Source organism: Pagrus major, chromosome 3 (assembly GCF_040436345.1).
Source record: "Pagrus major chromosome 3, Pma_NU_1.0".
Classification (NCBI taxonomy): domain Eukaryota; kingdom Metazoa; phylum Chordata; class Actinopteri; order Spariformes; family Sparidae; genus Pagrus; species Pagrus major.
Window position 1 is genome coordinate 1,574,123 of NC_133217.1, and position 17,259 is coordinate 1,591,381.

The window sequence follows — 17,259 nt, forward strand, 5'->3', positions numbered from 1 at the left end:
CTGCAGAGACAACTTTGAACAGGAGAGCTCTGCTCGCAGCGGGACGTCTTTGTCTCGGTGTTGACAGAGGAAAACAGTGAGATGTTCACATGTCTCTCACAGCTCCGCTCACTGAGAGCTCGCAGCAGGCTGCAGGTATCGTTCACCTCAGAGAAGTTACGGAGTGTGTTTATTGATTTCACGACCTACTAACCTGCAGCTCAACCTTTTTTTTCTTCGTTCCATTTCCGCTTCTGTCTCTGAACTTCCTGTCCCACAACACAGTACAACAAAGTCACCAGAACACACAGATAAGCTGACGTTTCTTTATGTTGCTACTTTATGTCTGTTTGGGTTGAGTTTTCTATTTCTCTTTTGTCACAACGCTGTGCTTCTGCTCCGGTCAGGTTAAGGCACAAAAAACACGTGGTTAGGTTTAGGAAAACATCATGGTTTGGCTGAAGATGCCTCTGTTGTCACCACAAACATGGCTGGAGACAGCCAGAAAACGGCCTGAAAAATATCTGGTTTTGGTTTCTGAAAACAAGACTGGAAATGTCCCCAGGACCAGGATATAATGTGAGCAGTTAATGTTTCTGCAGAGCACAGGTACTCTCAAGGTTGATATTTGTACCAAACGTGTTGTATCAGGTTCACATTATATGATTATTAGCTGACTTTCACATCAGAAGGTGGAGGAGACAGTGGTGTTATTACAGCCAACAAGGCTGGAGTGCTGGATCTTTTTCATCATGGTTTGGCTGAAAAGGCCTCTTCTTGTCAGACTTCCCATGAAAAATACCCAGTTCTGGTCTCCGAGAACACGACTGGAAATGTCCCAAAGTCTCCTTGAAGACACCAGGTATTGTTGCCACAAATATGTCTGGAAATGTCCTCAGCTGCCGTAAGAATATCCAGTGGTGTCACATTTACAAATGCCGCAAACTCGAAACTGCAGTCCGAGTCTCACTGCTGGATATTTAAGGACATCTGGAGACATTTCCAGCTGTTTTTGTGGCGACGAAACCGGCTATTTTTCAAGGGAAGTCAGAGCATCTCCATCTGTGATTGTGGAGACCAACGCTTTAACTTTAATTCAAACCATGAGGCCTTCCTGACTCTAACCAAGTGTTTTTTGTGCCTAAACCTAAACAGAGGACGAGCACAGCGTTGTGACGAGATTCAACATAAAGTAAACGTCCAGTTTTATTATTTCTAATCTGTGGTTTTGCAGGAAAAGTGCTTTAGCCAGCATTTATTCTGCCGATTGGGTTTAAAAATTTCCTTCGGCTCGTTTGTTTTTCTGCCGTGTCAGTTAAAGTTTCATCAGTGAAAAAAATCAAAACAGTTTTTGTGATGAAATGTTCTGACATCTGTGCTCAATATCAGATATGTGTGTGTGCAGAGTTTCAGTTTTGTATTTCACTCACAAACAGACAAAACCTTAATAACAGTCAGAGGTCAGGTCCACTGTATGTTTACAGCAAGCTTCCCCAAAATGCTCCTTTAAGACTGAACATTGGACATTATACAACCCCTCTTCTCCCTCAGAGTGCCCCTCTCTCTCTCTCTCTCTCTCTCTCTCTCTCTCTCTCTCTCTCTCTCTCTCCCTCTCTCTCTCTCTCTCTCTCTCTCTCTCTCTCTGGGTGAGCGGTTCAGTGCTGCTGACTGTGTTGGACTCCGGAGCGTCACCCCGACCTGACGCACTCTTGTACCAGAGCGCAGCTGTCACCATTACTTCATGCGCATTGGCCCGAGACCGAGCGAGGCAGAGGCAAAGCAAAGGCAAACAACTGGAGAGAGAGAGGGAGGTAGAGATAGATAGATAGATAGATAGAGATAGAGAGAGAGAGAGAGAGAGAGAGAGAGAGAGAGAGTTGGACCCTCTGCTCCATCGATCCGCAGAGGCGCACAGTGGAGACTCTACCGGACGTTTGGCTACAGTTTCTGAGCTTTCGGTTTTTTTCAGGGGGAATGCCAAAAGTAGATTCGCTGCTTGGATCATGCAAGTGGAAAATTTGGTAGGTAAGACCGTGACAGCTGTGTCTCTGTTGTGTTTTATTCCCTCCTGTCTCTCGTGTCGCTTCGTTTTTAGCGTTCATTTTGGTGTTTCCCAGCTCTCCCCCTCCTCCTCCTCGTCCTCCTCCTCCTCCCTTCCTCTCTGCGCTCTTGCAGAATAGATGTATCGACCTGTGAGGGAGAGAAAACTGCACTTTGACTCGCATCAATACGAGCCACGAAATGTGGAAGCTTTACCTTCTTAAGAGAGAGAGAGAGAGAGAGGAGAGAGAGAGAGAGGGGGAGAGAGAGAGAGAGAGAGGAGATTACATAAGTCTGTATGAATTATAGAGCAGGAGTGACTGGGGACGAGATGTGATGATGATGATGATGATGATGATGATGATTCACAGCTCATTGTCAACAGTCACACAGGTTTGTTTACCTGGGGGAGGTAGAGGTAAGCAAAAGGTTAATGGTCACACTGTCATCATCATCATCATCATCATCATCTTCAATAACTGGAGGGTTATCTGAAACACACCTGACAACACCTGTCTGTCATTTCTGATGAATAAGGTCAAATGTTTACTGTCCTCATCATCAAAACGTCTCACTGATGTATTTCCAACTTTAAAGGAGCAGTTCACCCAAAAATGATCATCCAGTCATCCTCTCCTCGCAGCCTCGTGCTGATGGACAGTTGAAGTAGCTGGAGACTTAAAAAAATGGCTCCATACAGCTCGACCAGCGTAATCCAAGTCTCCAGACCGCTTCAGATCCCAAATGGATTTTCTAAAAAGAAGTTGTTTACAGTCTCGACACTTTTCAGCAGCTACGGTGAAGATTTAAGCTTTAATAAAGGGTGTAAATGACGTCTTTTCAAATTAATTTGGGATCTTGGGGCTTCTGGAGACTTGGATTACACCAGTTTGGGTTTTTGTTCAGTGTTTTTCCTACATTTTTAAAGCTGCTTCAGTTGTTAAGGAGAATATCTGCAACACAGAAGCTCCAGAAATGTTTTGTGGACGATGAAACTTCACCTGACTCTTTGAGATAATGACTGAATTTTCATTTTTGGGTGAAGTGTTCCTTTAAAGTTGGAGACAGGCAGGCAGACTGAAGCTTTCTATCATATAGATATTATTAGGACATTTATCTAATTGTCAGACAGGCGCTCTCAGCTGCTGTCCTCCATATAATCCTACAGCTGATTATGATGATGATGCTGAAAGTGTGACCACAACATTTTAGGGTGAACTTATCCTTTAATACTGCAGTTATTGCAGTAAACATGCAGCGTTCTGGCCAAAATCATGTAAAAGTGAAATATTCAAGTGGGAATGTTGCTCACTGAGATGTTCAGAGCGCTGGCTCCTCTCTGGTATGTGCCAGTATCTGAAATTTCATGTTTAAATATGCAAAAAGGTGTTATTTCATTCCAAAAAATCACCAATTTGCAGGACAGGAATGTGAAAATTATTTTCTGGAATCAAAGAGGGTAATTTAGTGCAGTAACTACTGTCAACAGCAATAAAAATAAATCAATTTTTCTTCATGTTTTAAGTGACAAAATGTTCTGTAAATCAGGCTGGAGGAGCTGCCAGAGTGGAGATTTCTGTCTCAAAGTGTGAGAAAAAACTCTCACACTAAAAGCTCATCATCATTTTTTGGGATGATTTCTTTCTGCAAAGTCTGAAAGGAAACAAGTTATGGAAGTAAAATCTTAAAGTCTTTACTGTGTGACAAACAAATATGTGAGCAGCTACAAGTTAGGAGCAATCTACCAGTTAACGAACTGTTAATGAGTAGTTCCTGAATTACTGTGATTAAAGGACTGTAGCAGATGATGACGAGTCTTCTCCTCCATCAGGATTGTTTCTGAAGGGTAAACAATAGTGAAGTAATCATGATGTAATGAAGAAACTACTCAGTATGATGTGTGAGAACAAAAAGAGCAAATAATGATTAACTGTGAGTTACAAACTGGTAACGACTCATTCATTTCTAATTACTTAATCAGGAACGACTCATGAAGAACGTGGCTGTTATTTATCACAGATTCTCACAGACGACAGACGAGGAGATACCTCAAATAACACTGCAGTATTTTTAGTCTATATCATGAAACATAATTTATACCTTGATGTTTTGAAATCTTAATCTTAATGGATGCAAAGACGGGAAACAACGATATCGATGTTGTGACGATATTATTATTATTATTATTGTTCATCATGTAACAGTCAGTTTCATCTCATGACCCATGTGGCTCGGCTCCACTGCTGAGTGATTACATCGGTTACTTAACTCTCTGGTTCTGGCTCTGAAATCTCCTCCAGGGAACTGCAGGAGTCCTTGACAGGTTTCCAGGAGCTTTCTTAAAAATATAAGTTCAAGAGTCACTCAAGAGAGTGATGTCCAAGAACTCCCAGACAAAAAGAGATGTCGCCGTACTTATGTTAGTGCAGAGACTATTATTGGACAGAAACTTAATCGCAATCTATTTCACCAAATATTTAGTTGATTAAGTCGCTTTTCAAGCAGGAATGTCAAAAGTGTTTAGCTCTTCTCTGTTTTATATAATTGTTAATTAAACATCTGTAGGTTTTGAACTGTTGATGAGAAAATCCAAAACTTTTATTCATTTGATATTTGAAAGTATATGAAGAACGTTTAACTGAAAAAACAATCAAATATTTGAAATAATCACAAAGTGAGCAAAAGCTTCACCTTTTCTGTTCAAGTCAACCTGTGACAAACTCTGACACGACAGGACTCAGTGTGAGCTCAGCTGCAGACTCGACACTGCAGATCATCTGTGTTTTCTGTTTGATCGCGTCCTTAAATGTGAAGAAAGGTTCAGATTCAGTGGTCGGATCTGAAGATGTTACTCTGTGAGGCTGGAAGTCCTCATCTAACTGTTTTATTACTGACTGAATTTGATTATTTTCCATGTTTGAAGCCACTTTCTTCTGCCCATTATTGATCTGATACCTAGAAGATTTTATTCTGACAATAACGTGACGTTGACCTCAGAAACTATTCTTCCTGATCTTTGCGTACAGGTTTGTTTCACAGTTAAGCTCCACCGGTTTGTTTCTGTGAAGCAGTTTAGATCTCAGCCCACTGAACATAAACCAGCTCCATGCAGCACATTGTGTGAGAACCGAACCTTTATCTGCAGTAGGCTATAAAAGAGACGGACACACTCAGGTCTTCCTGGCTGCCCGTTGACCTCTGACCCCTCTGGTGAGATGTGAACATGAATGTGTCTCAGAGGAGGAAGAAAACAAACTCCTAGTTAGGGCAACACGGTGGCACAGAGACCATCTTTACAGGCTCTATTCTGGTCGGACTGAAGCTGTCCTCGCCTCAGAGCTGCTGCTGAGCCTGACCTTTGACCTGCAGGAGATTTGGAGTCGATAAAAATGTTAATAAATCTTTTAATGTGTGTTTTTGTGTGTGTCCTCCTGCAGGTAGTGGTTGTGTTCTGTCTGTGGAGTACTGATGTCAGCAGAGCTTATGTTTTTCAAGCCAGTCGACCAGACGGAGGAGACAACCCACCGCCTCACACTAAAGGTGAGATGAGATGGATTTTCTGTTATTTTTGTTGGTGCTGACCCGAACGCTTGGAAGCGTCCATCGTTGCCATGGTAACTAACGTCCAAACCCACTTTAAAGAAAGCGAAAAAGTGGAGCATTTTCTTCTCCGTGTGCACAAATGCTTTCCGCAAAATGTCATCCAGGCCGTGCTGTAGATGGTTTAAATGTATTTCAGTGTGGAGTTAAAACTCATTGTGCTATAATCTGCAGAGACTTCGAACCATCACAGTGACATTTAGATGTTTTTATATTATTTTATCATCACATGTGAGCAGGGACCATTTTGGTGCGTTCATAAATGCTCTGACGTCTCAGGATTAAGAGTGTCTGGCAGAAAAGCCACTTTAATCACTGTTTCATCATTGTGAAGTGAACTCTGAATGAACCGTCTTTTACAGTTGTTTTGTCTAACCGTGGCTCTCTCCCCCTCCAGTCGTCTCAGAGTGGGTCAGCTCAGCGGGCTCCTGCAAGGGGAGGTGCTTCGAGCTGGAGGAGGCCAAACCTCCAGGATGCAGGTGTGACAATCTGTGTAAAACCTACTACAGCTGCTGCTCCGACTTCGACGAGCACTGCCTGAAAACAGGTCAGTCTGACGTCGCCCTGCATCACTTCTCCTGGTTTAATCTCTAAAATATGATTATTCTGCAAAGAGCTGCGTTTTCTGTCCTTAAAAATGACTTTAGTGGATCAGCCAAGGGACTATTTTCATGCTCATTAACACATTTTGTACACATATTGATGCTGCCACTCTTGATATATCAGTAACAGTAAGCAGTCGTGGAGTTATTTATCTATTATTAAATTTATTTGGAGTAGTACACAGGCAGTAGTAGCTCCAACACCTCGAGGGCTAACTCTACAACATGATAAGTGCTTTCTGCTGGAACACAGATGTCTAAGAGGCAAAATGCTGATTTCCATCTGATGCTAATTTAGATCTTGGCCCGGGTGAAGAAACACAGTCGCAGCTTCAGCTTGAAAACATTAAGCAAAGAATGCTGGGACATTTTCCAAAGTCTGACGAGTGTAGATCATGAACGCTGCCACCGTGAGCTACTTCAGAGGATTATATTACATGGTCGGCTAATTTGTGACAGACTGTAGGTGCCTGCCACAGTTCAAGATATTAATCCCTGGAGGTTTTCATGTTGTTGCCAGCCTCATTAACGGGTTTTTTACTGAATTAAACTGATATATTCTCCTGTGCGTTGTCAGCGGGAGGCTTCGAGTGCACTCAGGATCGCTGTGGGGAGGAGAGGAACGATGACCACGCCTGCCACTGCTCAGAGGACTGTCTGGAGAGAGGAGACTGCTGCTCCAACTACAAGTCACTCTGCAAAGGTACTTATCCTAACACATTTACTCTTTATTACAGAACAATTAGACATAGAGAATGAACGGGCGTGGAGGTAGATAACGACTCTGTGCTGCTTTTTTCATGTCAGGTGAGACTTCATGGGTGCAAGGAGACTGTGAGGAGATCAAGAGTGCTGAATGTCCTGCAGGGTGAGTCTGAAACCGACGTCCAACTCGACAACAATCCAACATACGAGCGTGTTAACTAAAACAAAACATGCTGTGGTTTATATGCTTTGCACGGCTGGAAACGAGATATTGTCAGAAATATCCAGTGGTGTCACGCTTACAAATGTTGAAACGCAGGCTTTTCTTGCTTAGCTGTAACACCACCAACCCTCCCCTCCACCTCCTGACACGTATTTTGACGTTGATATGATTTGTTTGACGTGAACGTATCTGTGGTTTGCAGAAATGTAAAATGGACGATGATCTCCAGCTGATCAAATCTCCTTCAATGATTTACATTTCCTTCGTTCCAGAGAAAGTTAAAGAACTTTTAACATTTTGTCTTTGCATCCCGCAGCTTCATCCGTCCTCCTCTCATCATGCTGTCTGTCGACGGCTTCAGAGCCTCCTACCTGAAGAAGGGCAAGTCTGTCATCCCCAACATACATAAACTCAGTACGTCTTCTTTACCTTCTCTTCTTTAAGTCCAGATTTGTGTTGTGACATCTAACTGCAGGTTTTGATCTTTGTGCCTAAAATATAAGTTTGATGATGAAATGTTAACATCTGTTTGCTCTCAGGAACGTGTGGTACGTCAGCTCCTTACATGCGACCAGTCTACCCAACAAAGACCTTCCCAAATTTATACACACTGGCCACAGTAAGTGACCCGGGCTGATGTCGCAGTGACTGTTTTATATCTTGTAGAGCTAAAGGAAACAGTAAAGCAGGGCTGTTGATATGTTTTACACTGCTGCAGAAGAAATAACTGAAGTGATGTTGCTCTCTCCCTGCAGGGTCTGTACCCAGAGTCCCATGGGATTGTGGGTAACACCATGCACGACCCGGTGTTCAACGCCACCTTCAGCCTGCGAACCAGAGAGAAGCTGAACCATCGCTGGTGGGGCGGACAGCCTGTGAGTGAACACAGTCCAGTTTCACTTCCTGGAGACCAGCTGAGAAACTTTTTATGAAGAGCTTCACTTTTCAAAATGCTCTTATTTGACATTTTTCTCTGAGTCACATGGGAAGACTGAAGAGATTTTATGTTCAGTGGCATTGTGGGTAATGTAGGCGTCAGGTTTTGAAAAGGAAGAAGAGTGTGTGGAATAAAACAGGTGACGTCTCTGATCGTGCTGCATCGATCTGTTCATAGTGAGTCCAACAACGCTACTCAGTGGACTCCTTTCACAACCTGCACAGCCTACATTACCCACAATGCAACTTCACCACTGAGTGACATCACTGGAGGCATTTTTTTCAGATTACACTTGATTTCAGGCTTTATACAACTTATTTCACAAATGCTTTAATGTTCAGTGCAAAACAGCATATTGACTTATTGTAACTGGAAAAAAGAAGGTGTACTGCAACAGTATGATCTCAGGAGCAAAGGTGAAGCATTGCATCATGGGATTTTGTGTGCTAACGTCTACTTCTGATGACGTTCCTTCTTTCCTGTGTTTCAGATCTGGGTCACATCAGAGGAACAAGGAGTGAAAGCAGGCACTTTCTTCTGGCCTTGGTACTTAAGTTAGTACTGGAATATTTCTCATTAGCTTCAGACACTGAACGCAGCGCTGCACCGGTAACTCATGATACCTGTGAGGCCGAGCAGAGATCATGAAGGCAAACAATGTCGGCAGTAGTTTGGGTTAACTTCACTTTGTGTGTTTCTGAAACAGACGTACAGCGCTGAGCGACACCCGCACACTAAACTTCAGGTCATGTTTACACTGACGAGGGCAAGTTGGACAAATGTTCCAGTTTTCAGTCCACTGAAGCGTTTTCAGGCTGTTTTGTGAAATCTGAAACAACAAGTAGAAAATAGAAATAGAAAAAATAGAAAACTTATTGTTATTTAAAATTAATTTCCTTTTTCATTAGTTGATATTACAATGCCATCACTGAAGTAAAGCTGCAGGAGCAGAAATCAGTTTGTATTTAAGATCCCAAAGCTTATCTCAGCTTATCATCACCTAAGTCTTTATTTCAGTTTAACTGACGGCACGGACGGATTAGTTTCAGCAAACATCTGCACGTCCATGACACAATGATCACGAGGGGAAAGAGAGGCCGAGCGCTCGTCACATCCTGAGACTGACTGACAATGGCCTTACACACACACACACACACACACACACACAGAAGACAATAGCTCGACACACTCGGTCACAACAGAGGCCATTGAAGACTCAATGCGGCTGAAGCTCTGGCCTGTCGAAGCACTGAGCATAAAATATACTTAAATAGAGAAACAATATCTTTATACACTGATGTATTGATGCTGATCGGCTACTGTCGACATGTTGCACACACGGTTACAGACGGATCAGCTTTATATTCTCAGGTGGTTCTTTGTACCCAGAAATGAATTATTTGTGTTGTGCAGTTCACTTTTATTCCTCCTTCTTAAATCATCCGTCACCATGTTTTGTTTCCAGGGTGATTCCTCTGGAGAGGAGGATCCTGACCATCCTGCGCTGGCTGCACCTGCCTGACGACGAGAGGTAAATCTTTTCTTCAGACTTAATATTTTGAGAAAAATACAGTGTTTTCTGACTGGGGTCTGGTGGCCGTTGGGCTCTCTGATTGCAAAAACTTTGACTTTTTAGTCGCAGAAAAAGCAGGTGAAAGATCAACACGTTATACACAACACCAGGCTGCTGGAGCTGGGCCGACTAAAATGAATGCAGCCATTTTAATGTAATTAGTTGTAGTTTGAAGTCAAAATGTGTGACAGAAAAAAAAGTCTCTCCACCAAAACAATACACATTTCTCATTTCTCTTATAGAGCATTAGTTAAGTTGTGCAGGTTCACCTTCCTCCTCCTCCTCCTCTTTTGCTCTCACTCCTCCTCCATGTTCTCCTCTCTGCTGCTTCATCTCTTCCCTGAAGCAGTCGAGGTCACCTGAGGCCTCGTTTATCCTCTGACAGGTGACGTCAGTCAAGTTGACAAGTTTGAACAACTTTTACTGAAACACACATGCTCACTTTCCAGATGTAATTTCACTTTTTATACGTTGCTGAGTTCTTATTCTCCGCTGGACTGAAACTTGTCAGACTCGTGAAGGTCTAAGTGACGACTGAGCGCTGCGCTGTATGTCTCGATGCATAAACAAGTCATAGTCTTCTGCAGCTTCAACTGAAATTATGTACAACTTCTGTTAAATGTCGATAATCTCAGAGATTATTGTCACCCTTGCATGGGCTTGTAGGAAGTTCTGTGTGTTTTATATTTAGCCGGTGAGTTGGTTGAGTGTCTCTTGAGGACTTGAAGATAAAAGCTGTTTTTAGCGTCGAGCAGCAGCCGGGTCAGTGAAGGGGTCACGAGCTGATGAGTGTTTTTACAGAGCGGCTAGCTGGGAAGGTTTTTTAATGTTCCTCAGTTCCCTGTGGGTCGAAGTGAGACGCTCTCTGCCAGAAACAACAAACTCAGCTGAGGGTTTCATCATCACGCTGACCTCAAAATGCTCCCACGCCTGACTGATTAGAGGAGACATGACGGGGGACAACTACATTTTTCATGCAGTGGTCAGTTTAGAGATTTTGGCCTATTTTGCTGGTTCGTCTTCTTTCAGAGAAGAGGAGAGAAAATGTCCAAAACAACATTCAGGTGTTTTATTTATTATTATTAGGTATTTTTGTTCAGATGTCTTCTCTGGACATTCAGCAAATCAGAGCTTATTTAATCACACACCCTCATAAAATATCAGAAAACTTGTCAGCTGTACTTTCTCCGTCTTCGTTATAAATCATGATGATGTGTCGTCTCTCTTCAGGCCGTACGTCTACGCCGTCCACTCAGAGCAGCCCGACACCTTCGGACATCGGCTGGGACCGCTCAGCAGTGAGGTGAGTGTGAAGACGTGCTTCATCACATCAGTCCGTCGTTTATGTTTCCTGATGTTTCTTATTTCCTGTGTCTGCAGCTGGATAACCCTCTGAGGGAGATCGACAACATCATCGGTCAGCTGATGAACGGTCTGAAGCAGATGAACCTGCATCGCTGCGTCAACGTCATCATCGTAGGAGACCACGGTACGACCGGCACATACTGCATAATGCTTTGTGTTGGTTATGTCTCTTTTCTTGAGTTACATATGGCCACAAACAAACAAACAAACAAACAAACAAACAAACAACAGAACCTTCTTGGTGGAGGTTAAAGAACGCTGGTGCCAGTTTAGTTTAGTTTAATTTGTTTAAGAAAGTTGATCTAATCTAAAGACGTAGTGAGTAATTAATCCAATGAATCCTTTACTGGTATCGAGGATTTAGTTTGACGTGATAAAACATGACGACAGACATTTTTCATCTTGAGGATTCGGTACAGAGAAGAGTGTAACTGATGAGCGCAGACTTAGTGACGGATGAAGTAAAGACAAAGATTCGGCTCGGGTCTCTGGTCACATTCTGGTCTCGAGTTTGGCAGCTTCACGTGGGTTCAGTTTGCTCGATTCATGAAGAAGGTTCTGTACAGAACTCCACTCAGACGTTAAAAACGTAGAATACATCCAAATCTTGACATATTAATAACACACCGTGGCTGTCCTCTGTGTCTCAGGTATGGAGGAGGCTCACTGTGATCGGACCGAGTTTCTCAGCAGCTACCCGCTCAACATAGACGAGATCACGCTGATCCCCGGCTCGCTGGGCAGAATACGACCCCGCGACCCCAAATCCACCACATGTAAGACGACACTGACGAGCCTGTATCTGGTGATTTAAAAAGATCAGACTGGTTTTCATTTTGATTTTATATTTTCTTTTACAGACGACCCAAAAGTCGTGGTGGCAAACCTCACTGTGAGTACGACAACAGAACCACAACCGGATCCTCTTTTCATTTCTCAAACTGTCCAGTGTGTGTGTGAGGTCAGATCAGGTGATTCACCTTTTAACCTCCTTGTTGCAGTGTAAAATGCCGACTCAGCACTTCAAGCCGTACCTGAAGCAGCATTTACCCAAGAGGCTTCACTACGCCAACAACCGCAGGATCGAGGACGTCCACCTGCTGATGGAGAGGAAGTGGCACATCGCCAGGTAACAGTCAGGACCTCGTAGATCCACCGGACACAGAACGACACTTTCTCCACCTTAATGTCCGATCACGTCCGAGTTCTTTGATTATTCACATTTCATCCAAAACAGTCTAGAGTCTCATAAATGTTCTTGTTTTTATATGTTTTAATAAATTAAGGATGCTGAAACATTTGATTGTTTTCAGTTGTTCACATTTTTTGTGTGTTTGCTTCAGGAAAATGCCGGAGAAGCTGAGGACTCGCTGTGGTTTCTTTGGTGACCACGGCTTTGACAACAAGATAACCAGCATGAGGGTACAGTAGGCTTCACTTTAATGCAGGTGTAACACTGATATAGAAGAGAATATGTATATTTAATGTGTGCTTTTCTTTTTTCTTCTCATGCAGACCATATTCATGGGTCACGGACCGAGCTTCAAGTTTAAGAAAAGAGTGCCAGAATTTGAAAATATAGAATTATACAACGTCATGTGTGGTGAGAACATTATTATCTGTCTGTAATGCTTCGACGTAGTTTAAAGAAACTAAAGAGTGGCTAAAAAATATGTTTCTCTTTTCAGAAATCATGACTCGATTAGCTGAGATGATTGATCTTCATGTGTTAGCAGAGATCTAAACCTTTTCTTTACAGCAACATAACAAACTGAACCTGGTCAATACGTTTCTGACTGTTTCTCCTCCTGTCTCAGACCTGTTGGGCTTGAAGCCGGCCCCGAACAACGGGACGCACGGCAGCTTGAACGCCATGCTCAAAGAGCCGCCGCACCACCCGAGCATGCCAGAGGAAGTGACATCGCCGTCACCGGCGTCTGACTCAGGTGCCGCTCTGACCCACGACCTGGGCTGCAGCTGCGATGACGAGGTCAGAGGAGGACGGTGGCGCCACACGGAACAAAAACCTGAGCTGAGTAGACGGTATTCATCCATCAGAATGTGTTTCTGTGTTACAGAACAAAGTGGAGGAGATCATCGAAGCCTTCACTCCTGCGCCAGACGGGATCTACGGTTACAGTACGTTTCTCTAAACACTGCTCAGATGTTTGTCGGTGACGGCTGAGGAAGGGTCGTCCAAGTGTTTCCACTTTAAAAGCTGCAGCAGTAGTTTTAGTAACAACACGAATAAATATGAAAATGTAAAGCTTTTGGATGGTTTTTGGCCTCTTTGTTGAAACCTTATCCTCTCTCAGGTTTGGTGTTACTGTGACTTAACTGACGTGTGTGTGTGTGTGTGTGTGTGTGTGTGTCTGTGTGTGTATGTGTGTGTGCAGACAATACACACCTCCCGTTTGGTCGTCCAGCCGTGATGTTTGACACTCAGTACAGTTTGCTTCATCATGTGGAGTTCATCAGCGGCTACAGCAAAGAGCTCGCCATGCCTCTGTGGACAGCATACACACTGCAACGACAGGTACGCACACACACACACACACACACACACACACACACACACACACACACACACACACACACACACACACACACACCCCGGGAGGTCTGTTGTCAAAGGGTTAAACATTTATGATGATGTATTATTTGTTTTCAGGCTTTTGATTTTTAACAACAATGTTTTTCACCTCAGATGTTCCTTGAATGCGCATGTGTTCCCCATTCACTGGCTAAAAAAACACATCCTCTGGCATCTGGTTTTTGTCTACGATGAAACGGATGCAATCAGTGTCACTCACTACACACTGCGTGTAATGACTGCAGTAGTCACGGGTGTTTAAACGGCTGTGATGGAAACATTAAACATACGATGCTCGTTGAAGTTCAGGCTGTGGGGACGTAAATAGTTTCCATCTGTCTCCATCAAGCAGCAGTCAAACATCAGTTGTGGATGAGTTTATCATCGCTGGTCTCCAGCTGCTTTGTTGTTTGTTTTTCTGTTACCGCTTTCAAAACAGAACAGTTTGTTTATTCCCCCCCCCGCCGACCTCATTCAGCTCCCGACTCCCTCATGTCGTTAAACTGCTTGTCAGGTTGTAAAACTGTGGTGCAGGCCGACGTTAATGACGGAGCGGTCGCGTGTTAGAACATGACGGAGCTGCACAAACACGCAAACACAAACACAAACATGTCCGACAACACCGGCGAACACACAGGCTGTGTGTCTGAACACACGCGTGTTACAGGAGCAGGCTGCAGGTTTACGAGGTGCAGCTGCTCACACGTCGGACGCGTAACTACACACCATCATCAGTGAATACCTGCACATAAACACACACACGGCATGGAAACAGGAGCACCTACTTGTTTTTGCCTGCTTCAGAACGACACTGCTCTCTTTGTTTGTATGTTTCACTCCTTCTCCTTCACCACATCAGCTCAGGTTTATTTACGATGCATTTTATCCAACATGACATGAATATAAAGCCAAAATATATCAAACACGTTTTGTCTCTCAGGAGGACTTGACCCCTGTTCCAGATGTTTCGCCCGGTGTTCAGTGTATCCGAGTCGACTCCAGAGTGTCAGCGGATCACAGTCAGAGCTGCACCACCTACAGCCAGAACAACCAACTCACCTACGGCTTCCTGTTCCCCCCAGGTACACCTGCAGGACGCCCAGGAGAGGAGCGTTCATACTCCAACATTTAACGTGATCTTTTCTCGACATATAAACTCAGCGAATAATACGAGTTTCTGTCAATCCTGTGGTTTTATTGACAGAGCTGGCGTCGTCTTCAGAGTCCAGATACGACGCTTCGCTCATCACCAACATCGTCCCCATGTACCCGGCCTTCAAGAGTGAGTCACACATATTTGTTTCATGCTGATGTCAAATGTAGGTTGTCAAATTTAGACAGTGAGCGAGAAGGTTGAGAGAGAGACACTGCTCTGATCACTGATTATACGACTATACTGTGCCATGAATGTGGCAAAAGATGCATTATGCAATAAAACTGTAAAAATGAAAGCATCAGGGTGGGAAATGAGTGACATACAGTAATAAATAACTGTGTTTGCACCTGAGTGTGTTGCATCCATCTGCTGTCAAACATGAGATATCATTTATCTGGTCACACAGGAGCCTATAAACCAGTATACAGCAACACGTAGGAACAAACTGACAGTAAAACTTGTTGTTTTACATTTGCCGAATTTACGAGAGGGGACAGATGATAAAGAATTCGTCACAGACAATGTTTCACAAAGATTATAAAGTTCCTCGAACTCAAAAACTCACAAAAGTCTGTGATTTCTTAAGGGAGTCTGGGGCTGATTTGCCACCACCTGAAAGTACTCATGTGCAGGTCCATGTGTGGAGGGCAGAGATCAATATACAGCACAATGTAACCCAGAAGTTTTACTGGGAGATAAAAGCAGCGACAGTTCAGATGAATTTAGTGAAATGTGGTTATTTGTGGTGCCTGTACCTCAGGAGTGTGTCTGTAACAAGCCTGCAGCCGCTGACATCTGAATCGAAAGAGAAAGTCTTATCTCCTGCAGGACTTTTGTCTCGTCTTTTAAGTTATTTCTGCCTCATTCAGCTGTCTGTGATCATCAGATTTACGTGTCCCTTCTCTCTTCCTGTACACCACCCGTGTCACATGAGACAAAGGACAGATTGGTGGTGATGTCAGGTCTGAGCGAGGACGGCCTGATACCCATTGTTGGTGTAGAGGAGAGAGGACTTATCAGGACAGAGCACACTCTCTCCTCTCTCTCTCTCTGAATCGCTGTCTCATGCAGATACACAGAAGTCATCATTGTCGTCAGCTCTGTGAACACAGTGTGTGTCCGGAGATGTTATTCCACTTTAATTTATGAAGGCTGGTAAACGGACAGGTTACATCAGGATCAGGTTGTGGTGACAGTACTGAGCCGAATATCTGATGCAGAACAAGCTTCAGTTGCCACAGACTCTCTTTTTAAAAGGACCTAAAATAACCTCTGATGTGTCATGAAGATAATTAAGACACGTTTTATTTTCCAACACATTTTGTGATGATTAACGTCCCCGGTAAAATGTGGTTTGATCATTCCTCGAGGTTTTATCTGCCTTAAAAGAAAAAGCAAATAATGAATTAATTTATAAATTGTATGGAATGAATCACTTGGCTATTGATGTGCAGTAAACACGCAGATCTTTTAAAGACAAGCTGTTAAATATGATTAAACTCAAACCTGTCAGGGGAATTCTTCAGAGAGGAAGCGTTTTTATTATTGTCCCCTCGAGATTACTTTCAGAGCGGCTACTAATTGTTTCAGAACGTGAAGAGAGGCATGTTAATCTGTGATCAGTGTCTGGATGGAAAACTCAGTGAATCTGCTCCAGAATCAGAAGCTCAGTATTGAGGTACTTGTTCTTTGAGCGTTTTCTTTTCATGCTATTTGAAGACGGATGTAGACAACAACGTTTTATGATCCCTGGGCTTTCTACAGCTTCTCACAGTCAGTGCCAAATAATGGACATGTGTTCATTTTTATGCCTTCATGCCAGCAACAGCAGTCCTGCAGGCGTTATGTTTTTTGGGTCGTCGGTCCGTCCATTCGTCCGGGTCTCGTAAACGTGATATCTCAAGAATGTCTGGAGAGAGTTTCTTCAAATTTTGCACAAACTATCTCTCGGACTCGAGGATGATTTGTTAAGATTTGAGTAGTCGAAGGTCACTGTGACCTGACAAACACATGTCAGTGATGACATTTTAAAAAGTCTACGGGTCAACTTCACTGTGACATCATAATATTCTGCAGAAAATGTTCTGCTCATTAGTCGAAACCACAACTCAGGAAATTGACCTGTGGCACACAACTGCAATCCAGTAGTCTTAGTTTCCATTGTGGTTTGTCTGTTTCCACTTTGAACAAATTAATTTAATGTTCAGTGAAAGTAAAATGTGATGTTTCACTTTGTATCAACATCTGTCTGAGATCTGATCACAATGTGAGTCGGTCAGGCTCCAGATGTGATCCAGCTGCATCCCAGTGGACTCTTTACACAGCAGACATTTTGACTTGTTGTGGAAGCAGAAAAAGGCACAGGTGTGACCAATAGTGTTAACGATGGCTTCATTCAAGTCATTTCAGCGAGTGAGTATGTGCAGCATCAGCATGTCTGTCCTGAAAAGGGTCTGTCTGCACTGACAGGTACACCGGGTGTAGAT

The 17,259-nt window shown here is 43.4% G+C and overlaps 1 protein-coding gene across 1 annotated transcript in view; it reads left to right on the plus strand.

The window, feature by feature from the left end:
- Positions 1–1,826: 1,826 nt before the first annotated feature.
- The window catches only part of LOC140993649 (autotaxin-like), a 32,672-nt gene continuing 17,239 nt past the window's right edge, over positions 1,827–17,259 (plus strand). The window contains exons 1-22 of the mRNA XM_073463153.1: positions 1,827–2,000; positions 5,457–5,559; positions 6,017–6,166; positions 6,799–6,924; positions 7,029–7,089; positions 7,466–7,563; positions 7,689–7,768; positions 7,905–8,024; positions 8,577–8,632; positions 9,552–9,617; positions 10,890–10,962; positions 11,040–11,148; positions 11,675–11,800; positions 11,885–11,916; positions 12,026–12,153; positions 12,368–12,446; positions 12,540–12,627; positions 12,842–13,014; positions 13,103–13,163; positions 13,421–13,560; positions 14,558–14,699; positions 14,822–14,899. Coding sequence (XP_073319254.1) covers positions 1,983–2,000; positions 5,457–5,559; positions 6,017–6,166; positions 6,799–6,924; positions 7,029–7,089; positions 7,466–7,563; positions 7,689–7,768; positions 7,905–8,024; positions 8,577–8,632; positions 9,552–9,617; positions 10,890–10,962; positions 11,040–11,148; positions 11,675–11,800; positions 11,885–11,916; positions 12,026–12,153; positions 12,368–12,446; positions 12,540–12,627; positions 12,842–13,014; positions 13,103–13,163; positions 13,421–13,560; positions 14,558–14,699; positions 14,822–14,899 — 2,107 coding nt within the window. The 5' untranslated portion in view covers positions 1,827–1,982. The remainder of the gene's footprint in view (positions 2,001–5,456; positions 5,560–6,016; positions 6,167–6,798; positions 6,925–7,028; positions 7,090–7,465; positions 7,564–7,688; positions 7,769–7,904; positions 8,025–8,576; positions 8,633–9,551; positions 9,618–10,889; positions 10,963–11,039; positions 11,149–11,674; positions 11,801–11,884; positions 11,917–12,025; positions 12,154–12,367; positions 12,447–12,539; positions 12,628–12,841; positions 13,015–13,102; positions 13,164–13,420; positions 13,561–14,557; positions 14,700–14,821; positions 14,900–17,259) is intronic.